The sequence below is a fragment of the Aquila chrysaetos genome, chromosome Z (genome assembly GCF_900496995.4).
Source record: "Aquila chrysaetos chrysaetos chromosome Z, bAquChr1.4, whole genome shotgun sequence".
NCBI lineage: Eukaryota > Metazoa > Chordata > Aves > Accipitriformes > Accipitridae > Aquila > Aquila chrysaetos.
Genome location: NC_044030.1, coordinates 84,287,772 through 84,310,677, shown reverse-complemented (window position 1 = coordinate 84,310,677; position 22,906 = coordinate 84,287,772). Strand labels below are relative to the sequence as shown.

At 50.7% G+C, this 22,906-nt stretch overlaps 1 protein-coding gene across 5 annotated transcripts in view; it reads left to right on the top strand.

The window, feature by feature from the left end:
• The window catches only part of ZBTB7C (zinc finger and BTB domain containing 7C), a 159,426-nt gene extending 137,338 nt beyond the window's left edge, over positions 1-22,088 (top strand). For all 5 annotated transcript variants that reach the window (XM_030005651.1, XM_030005652.1, XM_030005653.1 and 2 more), the window contains 2 exons: positions 13,375-14,571; positions 19,942-22,088. In XM_030005651.1, the coding sequence (XP_029861511.1) occupies positions 13,375-14,571; positions 19,942-20,578 (1,834 nt within the window). In that variant the 3' untranslated portion in view covers positions 20,579-22,088. The remainder of the gene's footprint in view (positions 1-13,374; positions 14,572-19,941) is intronic.
• Positions 22,089-22,906: the final 818 nt, after the last annotated feature.

Here is a 22,906-nt window from a genome sequence, read left to right as displayed (position 1 = left end):
CCCTTCTCCACCACACAGATACTTGGGATTGCTGTTGTGTTAGATGCCTGCATTTCTTGTTTTGTGTAAGAGAGCAAGAGCAAAGCAGCTGCTCCGTAAGATACTCTCTGTCTAGGAGCTGAGAGCCAAAACCTCTGTAGGTATGGGTATGGTGCACTGCACCGCGAGGTTGATCTGTAACATCCCATAGGTTTGCCTGGAAGTTGTAGCACTTTAACTAGACTGGCCTGGTTATACTTGTACCGTTCCCCCTAAGCAGAATACATCAGAGCTGTACAGATGTTGCCTTACGCAGCCAGGTGTGCCAATGGGAGATGATGCCTCCCTCCTGGAGGTTCCTGCCTCTATCACTGTGCTGCTGGAGCCGTCCTCCAGCGGCACCAGCCAAGTTCCCTTCACCCAGCTGCCCATAGCAGTTGGAAGAAACTTGGTTGCTGCTTTTTCCCAGCAGAAATAGGGATTTTCCTAAGAACAGCCTCAAAGGCAGAGCTGTGAGGAGTAGTTACCTCTGGCCTGATAGTGGATGAGGACCTGGGGGTCATTTTTTATGCCTCTGGCACATCTTGGACCAGGAGAGAGAATCTGTCCTCAGTCTTCACGTGCTGTATAGGGCCATATGTAGTCCTCCGTGTGAAAGGGAATCAGCCACCTTGGTATAAGCTGCTTTTGCCATGGTGTAGCTGTCCCTGTTCTAGCTCTTGGGCCCATGCAGCTCTTTCTGTAAGTCACAAACCAGCTGAAGATCCCATGCCAACGTCCTCATGGTGGCACCAGCTCAGAAGCTCACTTTAGGGTGGTGCAATTCCAATCCCTCTGCAAGACTGTCCCGCAGACCGCTGTAACATCCTCGTCCTCTTTGCGCGGGTGCGAATCCAGAATAGCATCAGTTAAATCCCTGGAGTCAATCCATAGTTACACCAGGATAAATAGGAATACGCTTTACTGGGCAAAGCCTGAAAAAAGCGTAAAATCCATCTGTTCAGCTCCAGCAAGGCCAAGTTCTGGCTGTAGCCAGTGCCCTGTAATTCAAAGACTCCTTTGGACATCCCCTTTGAGTCCGGACATGTGAGCAGCTTCCCTTGAAAATGTTTCCTTGTAAAGCCTTTGTGAACTTGTGCATGCATTGATGTTATGGTTATCGCACATGTAATTACATCTGACATTGTAATGACAGCATGGGGAGTTCAAAATGTAACAGTAAATATAGTTGTTAGGGAGAAAAAAAAAAAATCCCAGCCCATCATCCTGAATGCCTCTTCACGTCATGGGAGAGATGCAGACAGACTCCAAACACCATCAGCATTTCTGGGTTCCAGTTGGAAACTGCCTGGAGTTCAGGATACGCCAAAACAAACAGGCGAGACTGTCTCTTTTTACATGGCAGGGCTGCATTCTCTCCTCCTTTTCCCTATTTTTTTTCTTTTTGAAGGGTCACCCCTCTAAAATCCCTAAGAGGGGAGAGGCTGGGATTTCTTCCTGCTTGCTTGGGCTGTTTTTTTGTAGCCGGTGGCGTGATGCACCCCTGATCCCGCACTCACACCCGGCCAAGAGCTGAATCCTGACTTGAGCCCCGGTTATTTTTGAATGCTGTCGGTTTGCAATGCTGTATTGAAGGGTCATTTGCCAATTCCATTATAAGCCTCATTTACAACTCAGCTGTTTTAAATCAAATCAGACTGTGAGTTGGCGTGCCTGTGTAGTCAGCTGGGACGTAGGACTTCCTTGCTCGGGGGCCCGATCCTGCAAACCCCCTCCTTGCTTGCAGAAGCATCAGTTGAAAAATTAATCCTATTGATTTTCAATTTTTTTTTCCATGCGTTTGAGCTGAACCATTTAAGCAGGAGATATTTTTCTTTTCCTTCTTCCAGGCTATATCTTGGGGAGAGCTCAGATGTTTTTTTTCTGTTGGTCTTCCATCAGCTTTGACTATATTTACCAAGCTGGGCATGGGTGGGCCCCACCAAATCGCACAGATTGCTCAGGCGGGTGAGGCTTTGCAGGATCAGGACTGAGCTGACGACTCAAATACTGTTTAGCTTTCTAGCGGGTTGGCAGAGAAGCCAGGGGCTTCGCTCACAGAAGGAGTTGAGATACAAATGAGATCTGAATCTGACCCCTGATCTTCAATTAAATTGCTCTGTAACCTTGAGAGCTGGATTAAATCGTCCCCTGAAGATGGGGAGTTGCCTCTGGATATTCGGTGCTTGGGCCACACTGTAAGGTTATGCTCATATATTACCTGTGGTCTTCAGAGAGCTCATTAGTTGGTTGGTTTACGTACAAGAAGCCTGGATGAAAGTCTCATCCCCCTTCCCTGAGTGTCCTCCGCCGAAGCCCAGCACTATTTCCTCTAGAAACGCCCAGCTCAGGGGTTAGAGACGTGATGCACCTTGCTGGGGTTTCAGCGTGGCTGGGACGTGTGATTCAGAGAAGTGTTGGCTTGCAGAAAAATGATCATAGAATCATCTATGATGATTGGTTTGGGTAGGAAGGGACCTTTGAAGGTCACCTAGTCCAACCCCCCTGCCATGAGCAGGGACATCTTCCACTAGATCAGGTTGCTCAGAGCCCCGTCCAACCTGACCTGGAATGTTCCCAGGGATGGGGCATCCATGATTCTCCTCCTCGGGCCAGCGAAGGATGGGGAAATGCAATATTCACCCCTCTGCGATGGAGCTGGGGCTGTAGGTGACTCTGAAGAGACACTCCTATGGGTAAAAACTGGGTGCATTGGGTCCCCTCCCTGAAGCCAGGGACCTGAATTTCCATCCTGTGTTGGTGTTGACTGCGGCAGCACGGCCCAAGCCCAGGACTAGACTTCTGCCCGTGGTACAGATGATGGGGTTGTGGTGCTGGAGGGGCCGTGTCTTTGCAGGCTGGATTGCCGTCACAGGACGAGATGCTCTGCAGAGGCACCTTCCATGAACACGTCTCTCCGAAAGCCACTTTATGTCCACGTGGGAGCTATTCTGGCCCGGCTGTAGCAGGGGAGCTCATGTGCTTAGAGCTCCAGGACTTAAATGGCAATTAAAAATGAATGAGGCTGCAAAGGCTCTCATGAGACCCAAGCAGAAAATAACATTTTGGGTGATGCCGGAGGAAAATAGACCTATATATCTGAGGTACTGCTCTCGTAAATACCCGTGGGACTGCGAGCCTAAGTAACGCCAACGCGGTGTAAGCAGCGGAGGGCATGGTCGGAGGTGAAAGGTGAGGCTGAGCTTGCGTTATGGGGCTTGGTCCAAAGCCAGCTGGGTTTTCGAGTCGTGCTAGCTCCTGGGGTTGTCCTTGTGAGAGGTAGGACGAGGCTCCCGCCGCTGCCTTGGCCACGTGCGGGGTCCGGTGGCGGGGACATCTTGGCCAACGCGTGGGGCTGGGGGCTCCTCCTGGAGGGATGACGTTTGGAGAGGTGGTGGGGGCCAGCAAGAAACTCCCCCAAACAGGGATGTGCATGGCTGGGGATGCCCGGCGACGCGGCGGGGGAGCCCGGGGAGGGTCCGGAGGAGCAGCCCTTCCCGGGCAGGGGAGTGAAGCGCGGCCGCTGCCAGTGCCACCGTCAAGCTGAGCCTCCCACCCCGCCGCTTCTGGAGCCTGCCCATACCTGCTCCCAAGCCGATATTAAGCCTGCTCAAACACTGCACCGCCTTCTCCTCGCATTGTTTTCTGTACCCCACACCCAGCACCAAAATAGCGATAACCCCCCCCCTTCCCCACCCTCCCGCGGTGACTCAGGCTGGCGAGCAGGCACACATCTGCTTCTGATTTAACGTGCTAGCGCTCTGACCCTTTTATTTTTATTCCCAAAGTCCTCCCGTCGGTGGCTTTCTCTCTGGGGGCAAGGGGAAAGAAAAGAAGGGGGAGCTGGATCCCCATCCTTTGCCCCCTGCTTTTTTGGGGGCACCCAAAAATGTATTTTATTTTATTTTGGAGCCGTGTTTTCATGCAGGCTGGTGACAGCCTTACCCAGATCCGTGTCCAAGTCCCTCGCAATCCTGTCCACTCCGGAGGGACGCCAGCCAAACCAGTTTTCCATGGTTAAGCTGGGCACATTTTTCCGCCGTGGTTTTTTTTTTTTTTTTTTTTTGTCAGGAAGCAAACCCACCCAGTGTGTGCGCGCCGTTCAATAGGAGCCTTTTTTTAATTTCTTTTCCTTTTTCTGGCTCCGAAGAAGAGCAGAACCGAGAGGGAGCGAAGGGGCCTGCCTGTTCTCCCAGGAGAGTTCAGAATGGGAGGAAATGGCTTTTTTTTGCTATTTTTAAGGCCGTGCTGGAAGGAGGTACCCACCACCGATGGGCTTCTGGTGTTGTAATGTTGTGCGCTCATCGGGATGTATCCTCTCTCTATATATATATCCTATATATCCCCCTATAGCAGTGGCCGAGCAGCTTGCACAAGGGTGAAGGTGGTGTTGGAGGAGAGCGGCTGCAAAAACATGGGCAGAAATGCCACCGACAGTGTCACGTACCTTGTGGACCTTCATCCAGGTCATGTCTGAGATGCTGGAGGGACCAGCAACCCGATGTTCAGCCGGACCAGCTCCGGTGTGGGTGCATCTCTGGTGGGGATTTTCCTCTCGCTCTCTTCTTTTTTCCTCCTTTTTTTTCTTTTTTTTTTCGCAGAACACGGCGTGGGAGGGGGGACGCGTCACTTGAAGTGTGAGTGAGTTTCCATGAGAGTGGGGTGGCTGCACAGAATGACTGGAAACTCTTCTGTTTCCCCCTCCCACAGGATTTCTATGCACGCAGACACACACACATGTGTATGTACGTGTGTGCATATAGATATATAGGAAGGGGAGATACTCAGCAAGGATCATTTCCCGCACCAGTGACACCGCATTTAAAAGTCCCCTAAATGCTGGGGCATGGCCAGGAGACCATCAAGGCTAACACAGAGTCCTGTAGAGAGGGACCGCTGAGGGTTTCCAAGAAAAAAAAAACCATAACTAACTGGATATTGAGAACCTGCAGCCTTGCAGCATCTCCCGAAACTTCAGCAGGGAGGAGCAGAAGGGAGCTGATCTCCTCGAGCACCATCTCCTTGAGGTCCGGACCTCCAAGGAGCTGCTTGGAGGAGGGGGTACAAGGCTACAAGAAAACACTGTGGTCAGATGTGACCACCCTATGAAGTCCCCTCCCACAATACCTGCCTAGACACTGTGGTTAATTAATTTGCCCCTGCTTTGTGCGTAGATGTAGCCCTCAAAACACCATCTGGAGCCAGGCTGTGCCTTCCATGTAGCTCCACTAATTGTTTATGTTTATTTGACCATTTATCACTGGGATCCCCCTTCGCCAAAACCCGCTCAGCACATCAGATGGGACTTGCCATGCGGCACGCAGACTTAATCAATCTGCTACCCAGAAGTGACCCAGAGCTCCTGATTTTGGAGATTTATATAAACTCTGAAATTGGGAAGCGTGCTGGGTAATTTAAAGAAGCCGGAAGGAAGAAACCAAAGTGAAAACGTGGCCCTTCAATTATAGGAGGCATTGAATTCTACTCTGGCCCTGCCAGAGCTCCTGTTTGCATTTATCTGGGGCCTAAGAACTGGTTTCAAGGAAATAGGAGAGCGATGGGGCTTGGTCCTGGTGGTGTGATGGCATCTTCCTAGCATTAGTCGTGCAGAGCTGCGGGATGGCAGGTCCCTACGGGCTCGCCCAGAGGCAACGTTTTGATCCACCAAACTTCACACCAGAGTCTGGGAGCTTGTTATAAAACGATGCTCAGGTCAGGCCAGGGTGGGAGACCTTGGGGTAGATCTAAGGGGATGCTGGGGCTTTTCGGATACCTGGTGCCTGCCATGATGAGTGACGAGGGAGAGAAGAAAGGAGCTCAACCTGTTCATCATCACGTGCCGATGGAGGGGCCAGCTTGAGCAGCAAGCCCATAGAGAAGCTGAGGCCAGGAAAAATGACCTTAACTTACATACCCCGTGGACTGGGGTTGGGTGCTGGTGGTCATGGAGCAGCGGCAAATTCCCATTACAACAAGTAGCACCCGACCATTCAGCTCACTGGGGGAGGATTTGATTCATAATTTGCAATTTCGCCGGATTGTATCTGTACATAAAGTTGTTGAAGTACAGGGTGCCCTGTGTAGGCTCTCAGTAGCTGGAGCTAACCTGCAGGGATAGATTTGTTGAATGATGCGTAATATTTGCTGCAATGTATAACTAGCCTTTGAAAATTCTCGAGGATGGGTTCACAAAGGGCACAGGAGACTCTTGTGCTCTCCAACACCTTTTATTTTGGATTCCCTGATGGGACTTCAGGTAACGATGGCTTTCTGGTGGCCTGCTTAGAGGAAACTAGTAGTTCCAGTCCAAAAAAGTCAGTTTTATATAGTATGTGTAAATATATGTGGTTCACATGGCCTCAACTTGCCAGCCAGATGTTGATAAGGATGAATCCTTGTATGCCCAAGGATTTTGTTCAGAGATTAGTATTAATATTGAAAAGTCCAGTAGGTAATGGAGAAATACCAGGCTGAAGGTCACCTGTGTGATCTCAATCCCTGACGCGTAACCACTTTAATTATGTGATCAAACCATGCTCGGCTTCCGGGGCTCTTCCTTCGGGTAGGAGCCATCTCACGCATCCTTGGCTCTGTGGAGGCTGGCCAAAAAGGTTTGGGCTGTCCCCCTGGGGCTCCTTGGCCATCCTTCTCCTCCCAGCATCAGTGGGAGGTCTCCATCCATCTCAGCGTCGCTGGGGCTCTTGTTGGCCGCTATAGGCAGCCTTTGCACCGGCGTCCTACGGAGCATCCCCTTAAATTTTACTGACCTGCTCCATTTATGGAGCTGCTCCCTTGCCAGGAGCCACGTGGGGTGATGCCACCTCTGCACCCCTATGGGACTTCCTCCCCATCCTTGCTCCAAGCGAGCCTCTTCCACGGTAAATGTGACCCTCTTTGCATCCTTCCTTGCCAAAGCATCACTTTGGAAACCTCTGCCCTTTTCTACTTTGTCCAGATCTTAGCAAAATCCAGGGTTGTTTTTTTGTTTTTTTTTTTGAGGAGGGATCCTCAGGTTTGGGTGGATGAGCTTATTATGTACCTCTCAAAAAACCAAACACCCCCAACTTTCCCAGCTCAACCCCGTACTCCCCAAGCAAGACTGGTCCCAAGGGGAAGGCTGGTCTCAGTTATTAGAGACTGGGGCCGGTACCCAGCCCAGCAGTAAACTTCTGGTGTGCTATTGCTAACGAGCCAGTTCCCTCCCACAGTATCATCTTTGGGTCTGCAAAGTGGCTCATCTCCTTTAAAAACCCGATGATTTCCTTGCGAGGGAGGCAGGGGTTGGTGTCACCGCGTTTTCCTCATCGTTTCGGGCATCTTGCAGGGAAGTGATTGAAAGGCGAGGAGCGCGCTCTGCCCCACCTTCCCGCCGGAGGGGAGAAACGCTAGGTACTAGGGTGGGTGGTTTAATAACACGTTCTTCTGGAGACAAGATGTTCAGAGGGGAGGTGTGCTTAAGGAAATATTTGCCTTTTTTTAGGTTTTACATCTTCCTTTTTTTTTTTTAATAAAAAAAAATTTTTAAAAAGCCCACCACACCTCTCTGCCTGCCTTTCAAATAGTCTTTGAGGGATCCCAACTCCTTCTTGGTATGAAAGAAGAGGCTTCTTCCAAATTGGAGTCAAGCGCTTGGCCAAGGCAACGGTGTCATCCCCGTGGATCTGGCTTCGGGTGGGGTGTCAATGTGGGTGGCTCCGCTCAGGGACATTTGCACAAGGGGCTTGCTCAAGGTCATGGAGCAATCGGCAGATGCGGGAACAGAGCCCCAGCACCCCTATACCCCCGAAATAACAACACAGCTACGGAGCAGGACCTATCAATCACTGGTCAGCGTATCCCATAGAAAGTAGCTGTAATATTTTGACAGATTAGGGTAATCTCACATGCACATCTTAATTGCCTCATTATAACGAGGCACAAATAAACCTGGGAAAAAAACCCCAAAACACATATATTTATGGGCTGTTGGATGTAGCAGGCAGGTCTACGTACACGGGACCATGGGTAGATGCAGAGGGATTGCAGCCAGCCCACCCTGGGTGCTGCCTCTGCTCCCTCAGCCTGGAGCGGGGATTGGGAAAGAGGAACAGGTAGGAGAGCAGCAGAGCCAAAGCGTCTGTCCCTCGGGGTGCCGAGAGCCCCGGGCAGGGGAGGGAAGGAGTTGGTGGTAGAAAATAAATCAGGATGGGGAAAGCTGTTGAGACCTCCTGCTGAGTCCCTCTCCTGCGGCGGGCAGGAGGCTGGGGTGGCCGGGGATGCTCAGCGCCCCGAATCCAGGTCCAGCCACCTCTGGGATATTTTGCTGGAAGGCCTCGTGCTTCAGATGTAGAGCTCGAGTCCCTCCTGGGGTTTTGTGCCTGCAGGGACCGAGCGTGAGGGATGCTGTGTTGGGGTGGCAGGATCCGGCCGGGGTAGGGAGCGATGGTCGGGGATGCTCAACCCCAAGCTTTGTCCCTGAGCTTGCACCCCAAACCCCGCTCTGTGCGCAGGCTGGGTGAAGGGAAGAATTGGAGACACCATCGTTCTGCCTGGAAAAATGTCATTTTGACACCGGTAGCAGGCAGAGATCAGCTGGAGCCTCAGGCTCCTTCCTCTGCTGTGCTGTATGCAGAATGAGCACGGCCTGGGGGGGGGGGCAACTGCTTTGCGCTCCCCAGCTTGCCCCGGGGAACCCCCATATCTTCGGGTTGGCCTTCCTGGGGAGAGTGAATATAGGCACACCGAAAAGAAATGTAGTCAGGAGCCAGCACCTTCCTGCGGGGAAAATCATAACAAAGAGAAGGCCAAGCAATGCACGTTTTAAGAGGAGATGCTCCGAGAATCTCTATACAAAGATCAAAATATAGAAATATAAAAATAAATATATACGTAAAGTATAAAAATATAAACATATAAAATATACATATATACAGATATACAAATATAAAGACGTACACATATAAAAATATTAAAATAATTAAATGCTACATGTTTTAGTAATGACGTTACATGCCAGCATGCAATTAAAGCCCAAAATTGCCGTCTCCCAGCTAAGACTCGGGTTGTGAAGCGTTGTCCCCGCGGATGGAGCTGATGGGAAGGGGACATCCCTTAGCCCTGAACCAGAAGCCACGCGTTACACGAGCCTTGGCTCTTCCTGGCAGCCTTTATCTCCTCCAAGGGCCCGACTTCACGGGGCGTTGTCACCGGAGATGAGGAAGAAGATGGGAGAGGGAAGTGCTGATGAGAAGCCCTCAGAGGTGACAGGTCTCCTGCTCCTGGCTTTGAGCAATACTGAGACCCAGGGGCAGGATCCTGTCCCACCTCGGTGCTGGCACATCTTGCCCAGGGCTCCTCCAAGCTGCGGCAGTCCTCCATTTCCACTTAAACAAATGAATATAGGCAATATTAGTTTCCTTTATCTATTTTCTAGACATATATCTCTATAATCTATTGAGTATACTTCTATTTTTTACTTAGCACAATGCTAAATGAGCATTTCGCCTCTCTTTCTGATATTTCAGTTTTATATTATTGGTTTTCAGAGGCTGTATTATACTGAAGGATTCTTAAAGTTAAAAGCAGACGTGAGAATAAAGCAACCAAAAAATAAAAATAAAAAACAGAACGGGCTTTTGAGCAGCAGAGTGCCCTGGATGAGCTTTGGGTCACCCAGGGAGCCCGTACAGCAGACGGTTTATAATATTGCTGCAGACCCTGGCTTGTATCTGGGTTGTATCACCCATGTTCAGGCAGGCAGCGAGGTTAGACCTCACTGCTAAGACTCCTGCCTGCATCTGCCTACATCTGCCCACATATCTCCATCTCCCTGGTGCGGCGGTCGCCGCCCTGAGCCGGCAAAGCACCATCCTTCCCAAAACCAGAAGGTTTTTCACCCAAAAAGGGGGCAAAGCTCAGCTCTCCCCAGTCCCCCTTTTCTCCTGTTGCAGCCTCCCTGCGCCCGCGGGCAGCGCGGGGGGAAGCGGTCCTGTATGCGAATAGCATCTCCCAGGATCATTCTTTTATAAATGGGGCTTTTCATGGCAAGAAAGTAATGAATGAGTTTTAAGCATGCCCATAAATGCAATGTTTCGAGACGTCATCTGCAGAATACATTTATTTTCGGTGCCCTCCACCCTCCCCCCCCCGCCACAAACCCCAGTTTATTTTAACAATGCTGTAATTTTCTATCATAAAATGGGATTTTTCTGTTTAACTCCATGCGGGCCGTTCAGCATTTGCATGTGTGTGTGCATGCACTGGTGACATTTGTCACCATCGGATGCTATTTTTAGGCCTGTTATTCTTGAGCACCCCACCCTTGGCTTGGGGGGGGAAGGGGGGAGCACAGGAGGAGGGAGAGGAGGGAGGGAGAGGAAGGAAAACGTCAGCCTCAGCACACTTCCAGCCTCTGGCCATCAACCTCCCCCGGGGCATGGGAACCATAAGGTCATTTCTCAGGCTCGCTGAGCTCCGGAGCTGTCAAACCACCCTGCGAGTTAAAAAAATGCAAATGTATGCAAATGAATGGGCTGTTTCTCTCACACCCCCCCCCCCCCATTTAAATGACATGAATCACCTTCAGTTTTGCCAGCATCCTGTTATCGGCTTGCCTAAGTGCTTCGGTTAACAGAATCGCATCTCGAGAGGACCAGGAGGGGAAAAGACCAGAAAAGGAGTCCATTTCCACCAAAAGGAGCTGTACATCATTTTAGTTTACTCCCTCATCTCCTAATTCCGTTTTTTCTTGCTTTCTCGCTGCTGAGTGAATAATCCACAAATTAGGGAGGATGGAGTTTAGTGTCCGGAAAAAACCTCCATAAAAACAAATGTCAGGGTAGTCTAATATTGTGCTTTTCTGATCTTTTGCACTTTGGGTGATCTGGCAATAAAAGATCGAAATAGATTTGTAGGAAAACACGTTCCTTCATGCAAGGAGCTCCTTTAACACTAATGCTCCTTCAAAACAAAAATAAACGAGTGCAAGATAAATACAGCAATAGAAATGTAATTGCTCTTGCTTATTATTAAGGATACAAAGCCCTAAAAAGGAAGTTGTCTTTTCCTCCCTGGCTCAGGGGTTATTTATTATCTTACACTCCACTTGAAGAATACATCGGATTTACTTTCATTTATCGCCGATTTTCAAGGAAGATTTGATACGGAGCTGGTCGGGCTGGTAGAGGAGCATAGCTAGTTAACATGGTTAAGAGCAGCACACTGTAATGAATCAATTTGTTTCAGACAACAGACATAATTAGCGTGGAGCTAATGGGCATACGATGGGATGCGGGGCTGGAGCATCGTCCCTCGGCCGAAAATGTCGGTGGCTGGAGCTGAGGGGGGGTCGGAGGGGTCTAATTCCCCGTTCCCTTCCCCACCTCTGGACACGGGGAGGTGGCTGGAGAGGGCTTCCCGTGGTGGGGGTTGCCCTCCAGCCCCCCCGCAAGGTTTCACTAGCTCAGGGATGGCTTGTCCTCCATCCCGGCGTTGCTCCCACCAGGCTGGTGGTCCGTAACCCTTCGGCAGGGTGTTCTCCCTCTGTCTAGGTTGCACCGTCTTCCCAAGGCCTTCGCTCGCCGGCTCCCACGCAGCGAATGTTCGGCAGCGCTGATTAGGTGTGGGGGAGATATCTGCAAGGTCTCGGCTGGAGATTGACCCTGCGGAGGGAGGAGAAGGGAGATGGCATTCCTCTTTCCATGGGAATATTTGCTGCAGAGTCCGATCCCCTCTACGGCTCCCCAGCCTCCCCCAAGGGTCACTGGCTTGTCAACCAAGGTGAAGCAAGGATTTCCCTGGACAACCTCCATCAGACCGGGCTCTTTCCATCCCCAAAAGATGGAGGCAGGTGGTAGGGTGGGAGCTAGCCCCTCACCGTGAGGTAGACCAGGTCCCCACAGCTGGTGGGAAGGAAGTTTGGAGTCAGCGTGGCCAGAAACCAAGCAGGGAAGGACACCCGCGACGTGGCCATGGATCCCGGGAGAGATGTAGAGGTGGGGTGGGGTGGCATTGGGAACCTGCCAGAGGTGCAGAGGGTGGGATTGGGAACCTGCCTGATGGTCTCAGCCTTGCGAAAGGGGCCGGAGTGGGGCTGGAGTTTTACTTACGTGTACCCTGGGCTTTCTCGGAGATTAACGGCTCGGCTGTGAACTGAGTGTCTACCTGCGGTGGGGCCACGAGCCGGGGCTCGTGGAGGTGACACCGCGTGAACACATGCTCTGTGTCCTGGGAGTTTCCAAGGGGTTAGTGTAGTCAAAGTTATTCTGGCTGTTTGCTGTATTCTGTGTGTGATGGGATTAATGTATTTGTCACCAGCTGGAGGAAGTCACTCTCCTTTCCTGGGATTTCTCATGTGGAAGGGCTGCTGGAGCCATGTGAAAGAGGAAACATCTTACAGATAAAAAAAATGGCAAAAAAATCAGGTTTTCCTTTTGGGTGTGGGCTTTTTGCTTCCGAATTTCCCTTTGAAGCTGGAGCTGCTCTAGCAGGGGAAGGTGTCTACCAGATGAACAGGGCATTTGACACCATGCTAAAAAGTCCAAGCAGGATTGGGAATGGAGCAAGCTCAGCTCGTGGGTGAAGATAGCAGCCAGCCATCTGCCTCTGGCCAGGCCCTTGCTCCCTGGTTGTCTTTCTCTGAGTGTTCAGGTACGCTGTGACACACAACTCCTCGCTTGCCTCCCCCATTCCCAGATCCCTCGGGAAGACATCCCACATGCTGAGGTGACGTGGGACAGCTTCCAGGCGTGAAGTAGCAGGAGCACACAGAACTGGAGACCTCCTGCCCCATAAGGACGGCTCTCCTGCTGCAGCAAACAGCCACGACCAGCAGTCCCTCCTATTTGGGAAGTCCAGTTGTACCAGTCCCAAAAACAATTGCGTAGAGGAGACGGGCGCTCCCCTGGCTCATCTTCTTTAAGTGGTGTAGGTGCTGGCACTTGGCAGCGTGAAGCAATATAGCATCACCCTTTCCCCACATAGCTCCTGACAGGGAAAATCCAACGTGGGCCTGGGAAGATGTTGGCTCTGGGAGGATTTGGAAGAAACGTGATGTGGTGGGAGTCATTACACAAGGTTCCTGGGGGAGGGATGTGAAAGAGAAGAGGGAGCTTGTGGTGGTTACGAAAAGGTGAATAGGTAGGAACGGAGAAGAGATGGATGGAGACAAAGAAGGAGACAAAGTGATGTGGAGGGAAGCAGAGGTTAAATCACAGAGGACCTGGAAGGAGTTAAAGGTGACGTGGAGATGCACTGGGGCAGTGCACAGAGGTCCAAGTGGGATAGGGGGGAGGAGGACATTGAGAGAAGGCAGGGTCATTTTGGTGTTACTGGTTGGGAACTCCCTGCTAATTCCCTACTGTCTGTGTTTTGTCCTAGGGCGCTAAATGAGAATATGGCCAATGGCATTGAGGATCTTATCGGGATCCCATTCCCGAACCACAGCAGTGAAGTCTTATGTGGTTTAAATGAGCAGCGGCATGATGGTCTCCTCTGCGATGTCATCCTCATTGTACAGGACCAGGAGTACCGGACCCATCGGTCCGTCCTTGCTGCCTGCAGCAAGTACTTCAAAAAACTCTTCACTACCGGCACTTTAACAGACCAGCCCTATGTTTACGAGATTGACTTTGTCAAGCCTGAAGCACTTTCTGCCATCCTCGAGTTTGCCTACACCTCAACCCTCACCATCACCACCTCAAATGTCAAGCACATCCTCAGCGCTGCCAAGATGCTGGAGATCCAGTGCATTATCAATGTATGCCTTGAAATCATGGAGCCCGACAGAGAGGCGGAAGAGGAAGATGACAAAGAGGACGAAGATGATGACGAAGATGAAGATGAAGATGAGGAGGAAGAGGAGGAGGAGGAAGAAGTGGAAGATTTTGTCAATCAGGAGAACCTAACCGATGTCCAAGAAGTAAGCTGTCACCAAAGCCCTTCTAAGTCTGATCTTACCGAAGAAGCATATACAGAAGCACCTAAAGACTTTCCAAATCACTACCCAGCCAGTAACTCCTCTGGACACTTGGGCGTGATACGAGACTTCTCCATCGAGTCCTTGCTAAGGGAAAACTTGTACCCTAAGGCGAACATCCCAGAAAGGAGGCCAGCTCTCTCTCCTTTCGCCCCTACCTTCTTCCCCCATCTATGGAACGGTGATTTTAGCTCCTTCTCCCAGCTCGAGGAGCCACAAGTAGACAATGGCCCCTTGGATCTGGTGATCAAAAAGAGGAAGATCAAGGAAGAGGAGGAGAAGGAAGACCTGCCTCCACCTCCTTTCCCTAATGACTTCTTCAAGGACATGTTTACCAACACCCCAGCAGCTCCCTTAGGGCATATTAAGGCAGAGACTGACTATAGCGCTTATCTCAATTTCCTAAGCGCTACCCAGTTTGGAGGAGTTTTTCCCCCGTGGCCCCTGGAGGAAGAGAGGAAGATAAAGCCCAAGGCATCCCAGCAATGTCCCATCTGTAACAAAGTCATCATGGGAGCCGGCAAACTGCCCAGGCACATGAGGACCCACACGGGAGAGAAGCCGTATATGTGCAATATCTGTGAAGTCCGCTTTACCAGGTGTGCATTGGTTACCTCTGCCATGCGTGGCTGCGTGGGGGGGGGGGGGGGCTGGAGGGACCATGTTGTGACCCATGGCTGATTCCTAAGCTACACGTCTATTTTTCTCCCCAAAAGTAGCAAAGAAAGCAGGGCATGATCTCTATCCCTTTGGAAAAAAAAGGGAGGAAGGGAGGGTGGAGGAAGAAAACAAACCTACTGATTTTGGTGGGTTGTGGATCACATCCACAACTCACTGGATCCATCCCCTCACTGGACAAAAGCTTAAATAAGTAACGGGATATTTTCAACCCCACCATAGTTCACCACAGTTGGACCAGAGGCAGCTGGAAAACAGATGGTCAAACAGCCAAGGAGGCTTCATCTCTAATGTGCTGGGACATGCGTTGAGTTGGGAGGGCCGTTTAGCTGCGGGATGTAATTAGTTTGGGTTTGCACATTTTGGCATCTCTGTAGACCACAACCAAGTTGCACATGTTTAGACATGACAGTGTCTGGGCTTTCTGAGGCTGGAGCGGTCCTAATTATTATACGTTAGTAGCGAGGTGGGTGTCAGTCCCTTTTCCCAGGTAACAAATGATAGGATGAGAGGGAACGGCCTCAAGTTGCACCAGGGGAGGTTTAGATTGGATGTTAGGAAAAATTTCTTCACCAAAAAGGTTGTGAAGCATTGGACGAGGCTGCCCAGGGAAGTGGTGGAGTCACCATCCCTGGAGGTATTTAAGACATGTAGACGTGGCGCTGAGGGACATGGTTTAGTGGTGGACGTGGCAGTGTTTGGTTAACGGTCGGACTCGATGACCTTAAAGGTCTTTTCCAACCTAAATGATTCTATGATTCTATGATTCATCACCCCGAATGTTGGCCGCCCAAGAACCTGGCACCTCGACTCCCTCCGTGGTCAGTGGAAAGAGATCAGCACCCTCGGAGAGGTAGATGAGAAAGGGGTGAGCGAAGGTGTCATCCCTGACCACAAAGACAACCGACGGGGCTTAGCTAAGGCAACGTAACTTTTAGGTGTCTCAAGTTAGGTGAGACCAGCCCCAACGTGGGCTGCTCCAAGGCAGGCATGACCGGCCAGATCCAGCCCTCGTACCAATTCCCAGCCTTTGCACCTTTCCTCACCCCAGCAGACCCCTCGATGGTAATAAATCGGAGCGGGCTACGCAAATCTAATGATACAGCTTGCAACCTTTGTCTGAAAAGCTGGGCAAATTTAATCGGTGAGCAGAGACAAATAGATTCCTGGACCTGCTCTTGCTGGGTATAATTAATATCTAATGAGTACAATCTTTACCATAATAATAAAGCTTTCTGACAAGAGCATGGTATTTCAGCTCCCGGCTGCGTGTGAGGGAGCGAGCCCTATTAGGCTGGAGCGAGGAAACCAGAGGAAAATAATATGCACAGTAGGCAAAGGCGAGCTCCTGACAATGGCCGGACACCTGGGGTGCTCCCGCATTCAGCCTGTCTTTTCTTCTCCCGTCCCTGTGATAATATTCAAGTGGAAGTTATGCAGATGATGAGGATTTGACCTGAAAATAAATTTCCATGCTCCCCTCCATTAACGCAGCAGACACCGAATTATAATGCGGGGAGCATCAAGCCTCGGGCGGGTGTGTGTGACGCGAGCCGGCTCACCCTGCGTATTTGCAGGGGAAAGGCCACCGCCTGGTGCTAATTCCTGCCTGCAGGAATTTGGATCCGGCTCCTGCCGGTGCTGCATCCCCAGGTTAGCGCTGGGTCGTCACCTCCGGACGCGCAGGCTCTGCTGGGAGGAGCGGGATGGGTTCAGCCCCGGTGCGCGTGGCTGCATCCCGCGCTGGAGGAACCACCTGGCCAGCCCCATCCTGCGGTCCCCATCGCTCTCCAGGGTGTGATGCTGCGGATGCTAATTGCTGACGAGGAAATAGGTTTGGCTTGGCCTGTCGCTGGCACCTTCCCTGTCATGGGAATAATAGAGCTGAGCCCTCCCAGAGGGCTCCCAAAGTCCTTTACAAGCAAGGGCAGCATTGTTGGCTTCGTTTGGGGAAACTGAGGCGCGGAGAGATGTTGGTACCGACTCACAGTCATTGCGAGGTCAGTAGGGGGGTTCAGGTGGGAATTCAGGTATCCTGACCCCTAATCCGGACAGGTTAAATCAGCATCTTGGAGATTAAAAGCTCCAGGCAGAGATGGTCTAGCGTGGCCCATTACTAATGCAGGGTTAAACCCGACAGCTTCTACATCCCCCCATATGCTCAACAGCTTCTAAATACAAAGCACAGAGGTAGGAGGACTTTAACCCAAGAAAATAATCACAAAGAAAAGTGGGACTAGCCCAGCGGTGCAGTCTCCCATCATCATTCATGAAAATGAAGCTGTTCGTTTGGGTCACCCTGCACAGAGCTGAAGGCTGGAGAGTTTTTCCTTCTTTAACACCCTGAGCGAAGTGGAAATTTCAAAACATTGGTTTATTTTTAAATGTATTTGGAAGTATTTTGAATAGCATGCTGCTCTTTGGTTTTGTTTGGGGTTTTTTTAGCCGTTTTCAGCATTACTTTAATGCGAGAGCTCTCCTTTAGGGGAAAGTATTTAAGCAAAGTGGAGTGATTGAGATGTAGAAAGAGATTTCTGCCAGGATTTCCTGAATGCTGCCACTCGGATTACATGTTTTGCTCTGGGGGGGGAGTCTCATGCTTCCCGAAGGCATCGGACTCGCACCCACGGCCGTGAGCGGTGCCTTCGTCGGGGAGATGCAAGCCCAGAGGGTCCCCCCTTGGGGTCCCCTGGGAATGAGGGTGCAGGGAAGCAGAGGTTCCCAAATGGGATTTTTAAACGAATCAGTCCTTTGCATTATTTCTGTGCTCAAGGAACTGTGGAGGAGCAAATTTACTGGGGAAAATAGAGAAAATTTATTTTCCTGGGTGGGGAGTCCCCCAACCTCCCCATCAGATCCCTTCCCCTTCACATCAGTGGGATCCCGCATCCCACGGCAAGGACCTCACATCCACCTGGATCTGCCACTCCCGACTCCCACGGACATCTGATCGCAGGAAGCAGGACTTCATTTAATAGCTCATTAATTTTTTCCTTAAACAAAGGCTGCTCAGCTTCTAGTCTGCTGTTTTACCCTGCTAAAATGCTGGAGAAAACTGCAAATACTTCAGCTTTTCCACCAAGACAACCCCGGAGTGCTCAAGGAGAAACTGTTCCAGCCAGAAAGGTTAACATTATTTGTTCCTATTATTTGTGTTGTGACAGCTCGCAGAGCCCTAATCGCTCTCCTAATGCAATTGCATTAAGGTTATTCACACACACGGAGCGCGGTTCTCCTTCGGAGAGCCTGCGAGCCGAGCTCCCATCTCGCAAAGCCTGTGTTTCCCATGCCGCATCCTCCCCTGGGCGCTTCACCGCAGCCGGAGCATCTCACCCGCCCAGCCTCTGAGCTTCTCCAGGTAGAGCCATAAAACCTCTCTTCCATCCCACGGAGATGCTGCCGGGGCAGGGATGATTGAGTTTCTGCCCGTCTGCTGCCGGAGATGGGTAATAGCCTGAAAAAAGCTTTGCCTGTATTTACATTATACAGTCCTGGCACGCTGCATGTTTATTAGGAAAAGCGATCCTGCTAGGTTAAACATTACATATATAGGTTTAAATTATATTATAGGTGGGGCTGGTAGCTCTGCTTTTTATTAACATTTCCCAACACTTGGCATTACTAGCCCCTGCGTTCATCTGCTTACGACTTTGCTGCGCATTATCCGTTTGGGATGAAATTTTCCAAGCTGCTTTGTCTGCTGCTGAGAACTGATTTCAGCCTTTTCGGGGGAAATGCCCCCTTGTTAAAATCGTGGGATAACAGCATCTTTGAAGATTGCAGAGTGGGAAGTTGCGATCTGGCCCTGGCCTTGGCATGGAGACCGAGAGATGCGGTTTTTTCTGTCTCCCTAAAAATCGGCATGAGTTGTAAACCTCACGCGAGCTCGTTACAGCCTCCGTACGGGCAGGGAGCATCTCCACTGCCTGCGCTGCTGCTGCAGATGCAGGACCAGGCTGGGACCGGTTTCCCAAAGGCAATAAAGCATCACCTGGTGAAGAAGTGATTCTCCTGCCAGGGATACTTCTCTGCATCCTTGATCCCGAGGGAATTGTTTGCAGGGATGCCCATCCCAGGGCTGCACTGCTCGTGGCGTGGCCGACACCGGCGTGCTGCCGGTCGTGCCACCAAAAACTATTTCAAGATGCACACAGGCAGGGTGGCAGAAATTAGTGCAAAGGCAGCACCTTGCAAGTTTTGAGGGCTTGACCTGCCAGCAAAAATAGATTTTTTGGGTGGTTTTTGCTTTTTATTTTTTTGCATTCTCACATATTTTATGACTCCGTATATTCTACATATTCTTAGCCACATTACTAACGTCTTGGAGGGTTCATACTGAAAGCATTTCAGGAACCAATATGAATTCTCCCACTTTGCTGTTTACTTACTTGAACTCTGCTGGTGCAGCCTAGGCAGTGTGCTTGGCTCAGTTCAGCTACAATCCGCTTTGCTTTTTATAATCGTATGCCTTAGCTGTGATTTTTGTAGACTGCAGAAGGAAACACTTATTTATTGAAAAAAAAAAAAAAACAGCGATTGGACTGCCAGCTTGGGAAAATGTTCTTGGTTTTAGATGTTCCCTTAAAAAAAAAAAAACCCTGTATTTGTAAATAAGTGCCATTGGGATGGGTATTATGCTGTTCCATGGCTGTATTTAAAAACCTTCTCCAAAATGTGTGTGAGGCTGGATGTGTGCTGGCCTTGGAAGACATGGCAGGGAAGGACAGCGGGCGCAGAGCGCCCAGGCACTGCCTGCACCTCTGCCTGCACCTCTGCCTGCACCTCTGCCTGCCTCACCCTGGGCGATGCTCCCGCTTCAGATGAAAGCTCCTGAGACACCCAGTGGTCAGTGCAAGGATAAAAGGAAAGGAAAATCAGCTCCAAGAGGGACTTCATTTAAGCAGTATTGCCCCACATTGCCAGATTCACAAAACTCAACTAATTTCCTTACTTGCAGGCAGGAGTATAGCTGTACTTATTTAGATATTCCCATACGTTTTTTGGTTTTATTCCGGAGGGTTTTTTCCTCCGATTTAGGCTGGTTTGAACTCTGGGATGGGCTGCAAACTCCTCATGTGGAGGGCTGGGCGTGCGCGATGTTTAGGTGCTGTCGCCCCGGGAAGGAGGAGGCGGATGCAAACGCCAGCCTGCGAGAGCATCCATACATTGGGGGAAGCCCCAGGATGAGCTCCCCACCTTCCCATCGCCTTTCCCTCTCCTGATCCAAGGAGCAATCCCAACCGCATCCCTGCCAGCCCACGCCGCCTGACCGAGCACCTTTTCTTTTGCAGGCAGGACAAGCTCAAAATCCACATGCGGAAGCACACGGGGGAGCGGCCGTACCTGTGCATCCACTGCAACGCTAAATTTGTGCACAACTACGACCTGAAGAACCACATGCGCATCCATACGGGCGTCCGGCCCTACCAGTGCGAGTTCTGCTACAAGAGCTTCACCCGTTCCGACCACCTCCATCGCCACATCAAACGCCAGAGCTGCCGGATCGCGCGACCCCGGCGAGGACGCAAGCCGGCGGCGTGGAGGGCGGCCGGCTTGCTCTTTGCTCCCGGTGGTCCGCCAGTGGAGAAGGGCTTCGTGATGCCGCCAACGTTGGAGGAGATGAGCGGCCACCTCGGCGGCGCGGCCATGTGCCTTCCCGGCCCCAGCCCCAAGCACTTTTTAAGCGGGGCCAAGACCTCCTTCAGCCTGCAGGAGCTGGAGAGCCAGTTTGAAGAAACCCAGATGAAGCTCTTCAGGCGAGCCCAGCTGGACATGGAGAGGAACGCGGGCATCTTCGCCTTCGCCCTGGGCCATAACGAAAACCTCGCCGCCCAACCCTTCTTCCCCCTTCCCGATCCTTGGAGCACGGGCTTCAGCGGCTTGGCGGGGCTCGGCCACGTGGCTCCCATCTCGGAGGCGAGTAACTAAACCCGCGCCCGGTCCCACCGTGGGTCCGCTCCCTTCCCGACAGGGCGACCGGCTCCCCTGGGGTCCCCGCCTGCCCTTTCGCATCGTCTGGCTCCCAAGAAGCTCTTCGTCCCCTCGCCGCCATGGCCGACCGCAGGGCTTGGGGCACGAGGCCAACCCCGGGGCGAGCGGGTGGGTGGGCAGGGGCTGCGCCCCATGGCCACCGGCACTTTAGACTCTGCGATGCACTTGGCTTTGCGGCCACGAGGCGTTTGCTGCCCGATCCAGCCGCCCACCGCTCGTGGCTCCGTCTGGGAAGGCCAGGCCAGGACTGCTGCTCTCTTCAACGCTCCCGAAAATGTCACTTGCCTTAGTCCAGGGCATGGCCATCACCATGAGATGGCTTTTCTGGGGGAGATGTTCCCCATTTTCCACCCGTGGGGCCTGCTGGACACTGAGAAGCTGTCCAGACTTGGTTTTGATATGTTACATTCCTTGGCCCTTTTGGTCAAAAGGACTTTTTTTTTTTTTTTTTTTAATTAATTCCCATGTCTGGCAACAAAATTTATTCTACAAGGGATAAAGGGGAGGGTCAAGCAGCCACGTTGGGAGGGGGAGGATCCTGGCCGTTGCCATTCTCAGCGGTATATCAGATTTACAGGGCTGGTGAAAGCCCTGCTGTGCAGGATGAGTTGGGACCCTAAAAAAATTTTAAAAAAAGAGATAGAAAATCACCCAAGAGCAAAGCTGGGTGGAAAAGGGGTTTTTTACTTCTTTTGGTTCTTTGGCCGTTTCAAAATTTCAGAAGGAGAACCAAAGCCTATTTGGAGTATTTTAACTTCAGTTGCTTGAAAAGGTGAAGGAAAATTCTTGGAAGGATCAGAAATGTTTTGATTCTGAGCTTTTATTAAACCCTTGCTTTGCAAAAATAAATCATGTAGGAATTTTGAAATGAAGAAGTCGTTTCAAACCAAAGAGTCAGAATTCACCGCCGCTGACCATTCTGAAATGTCTGGGGTTTTGTCCTTAATTCCCCCTAATTCTTATATATATTTTGATGACAAAAATTTACCAAACACTTGAATGTCCCCGAATCTGCAGTGTCGATGGGAAAAAATTGGGTGTGCAAATATCCCCGCTGCTTGTCTCAAGAGGTCTTTGTGGAAAAGAAATCCACTAAAGATATCTTGCAGATGAGATTGTCTACTTGCAAGCAAGCAAGCAGAAATACTATTTCTTCACCATTTGTTGGTTCAAAAGATGAGGCGGTAACATATGATGGGGTTCTCCAAGCCGAAGGTCACCCACGGTGGCCAACAGGTCTGGGGTCCTCCCCAGCATCCCTGCAGACCCTGGCTTGGCCACCCCTATCTAATATTTCTTTTGAGGCCAAAAAAGTGGCAGATTGGCTGGAATCGCCCCGTCAGCCTCCTTCAGCCCCTAAAAACATGAGTTAATCTCAAGGATAAAGGCTTTTGATGGCCATCTGCCTCCAAAAGTTCCTCTTAGAGGTGGTGGGACCCCAGTTTCACCATCGACTGAGACGGCTTGCGGTGGGTGCCCCGGGAAGCTGGTTTTACATGAAACCAGCACTTGAAAATGTAAATGTTACGAAATAGGGCTTTTTCTTTCTCTTTTTACTGTTACCTTTCAACGTCAGCAGAATCAAAGGGAATGAGAGGACAGTGGCTTCATTCATTTTTTGGTTTGCCCATCGATGGTGCCGCTTTGAAGCGGTGGCTGGATGAGGGTCTCCCCACCGGAGCATGGCGGGGACACAAGGGGTCCAGGATCCACAGCCCCCATGAGGGCATGGAGGACTTCTGCTCTGAGACCATCCGTAGCAGAACGATCCCAAGGAACTGCCCAACGCTTCCTTCCTCCTCCAAAAAGAAATCCACAAAGACTCCGCGTGCAACAAGTCAATGGAGGAAAAAAAAAAAAAGGAAAAAAAAAAAAAAGACAACTTCTTAGAACTGCATCAAACTTTTTTTTTTTAATCCGTATCAACTTCTTACACAAGCGACGTTTTGCAGACGACTGGTTACTTCAGGTGTTTTTTTGTCTACGATTTGGAGTCATTGTAAAGTATCCAAAGATGCTGAGTACTGTATAATCTACAAGGACTTGAAGCAAGGTGGTTTTTCTGTCTCAATTTGTTTGTTGGGTTGGTTGGGGGTTTTTTTCCTATTTGTCTAGGGGGGAAAAACCTTTGCAATTTTTCTATTTATAACTATTTTTATGTGATTGTTTTATGTACAAAACAATGGAAAAAATCAAAAAAGGAGAGAGAAACACACACACACAAACAAATTTGCCTTAGTTACTCACGGGACAATCACCCTTAAC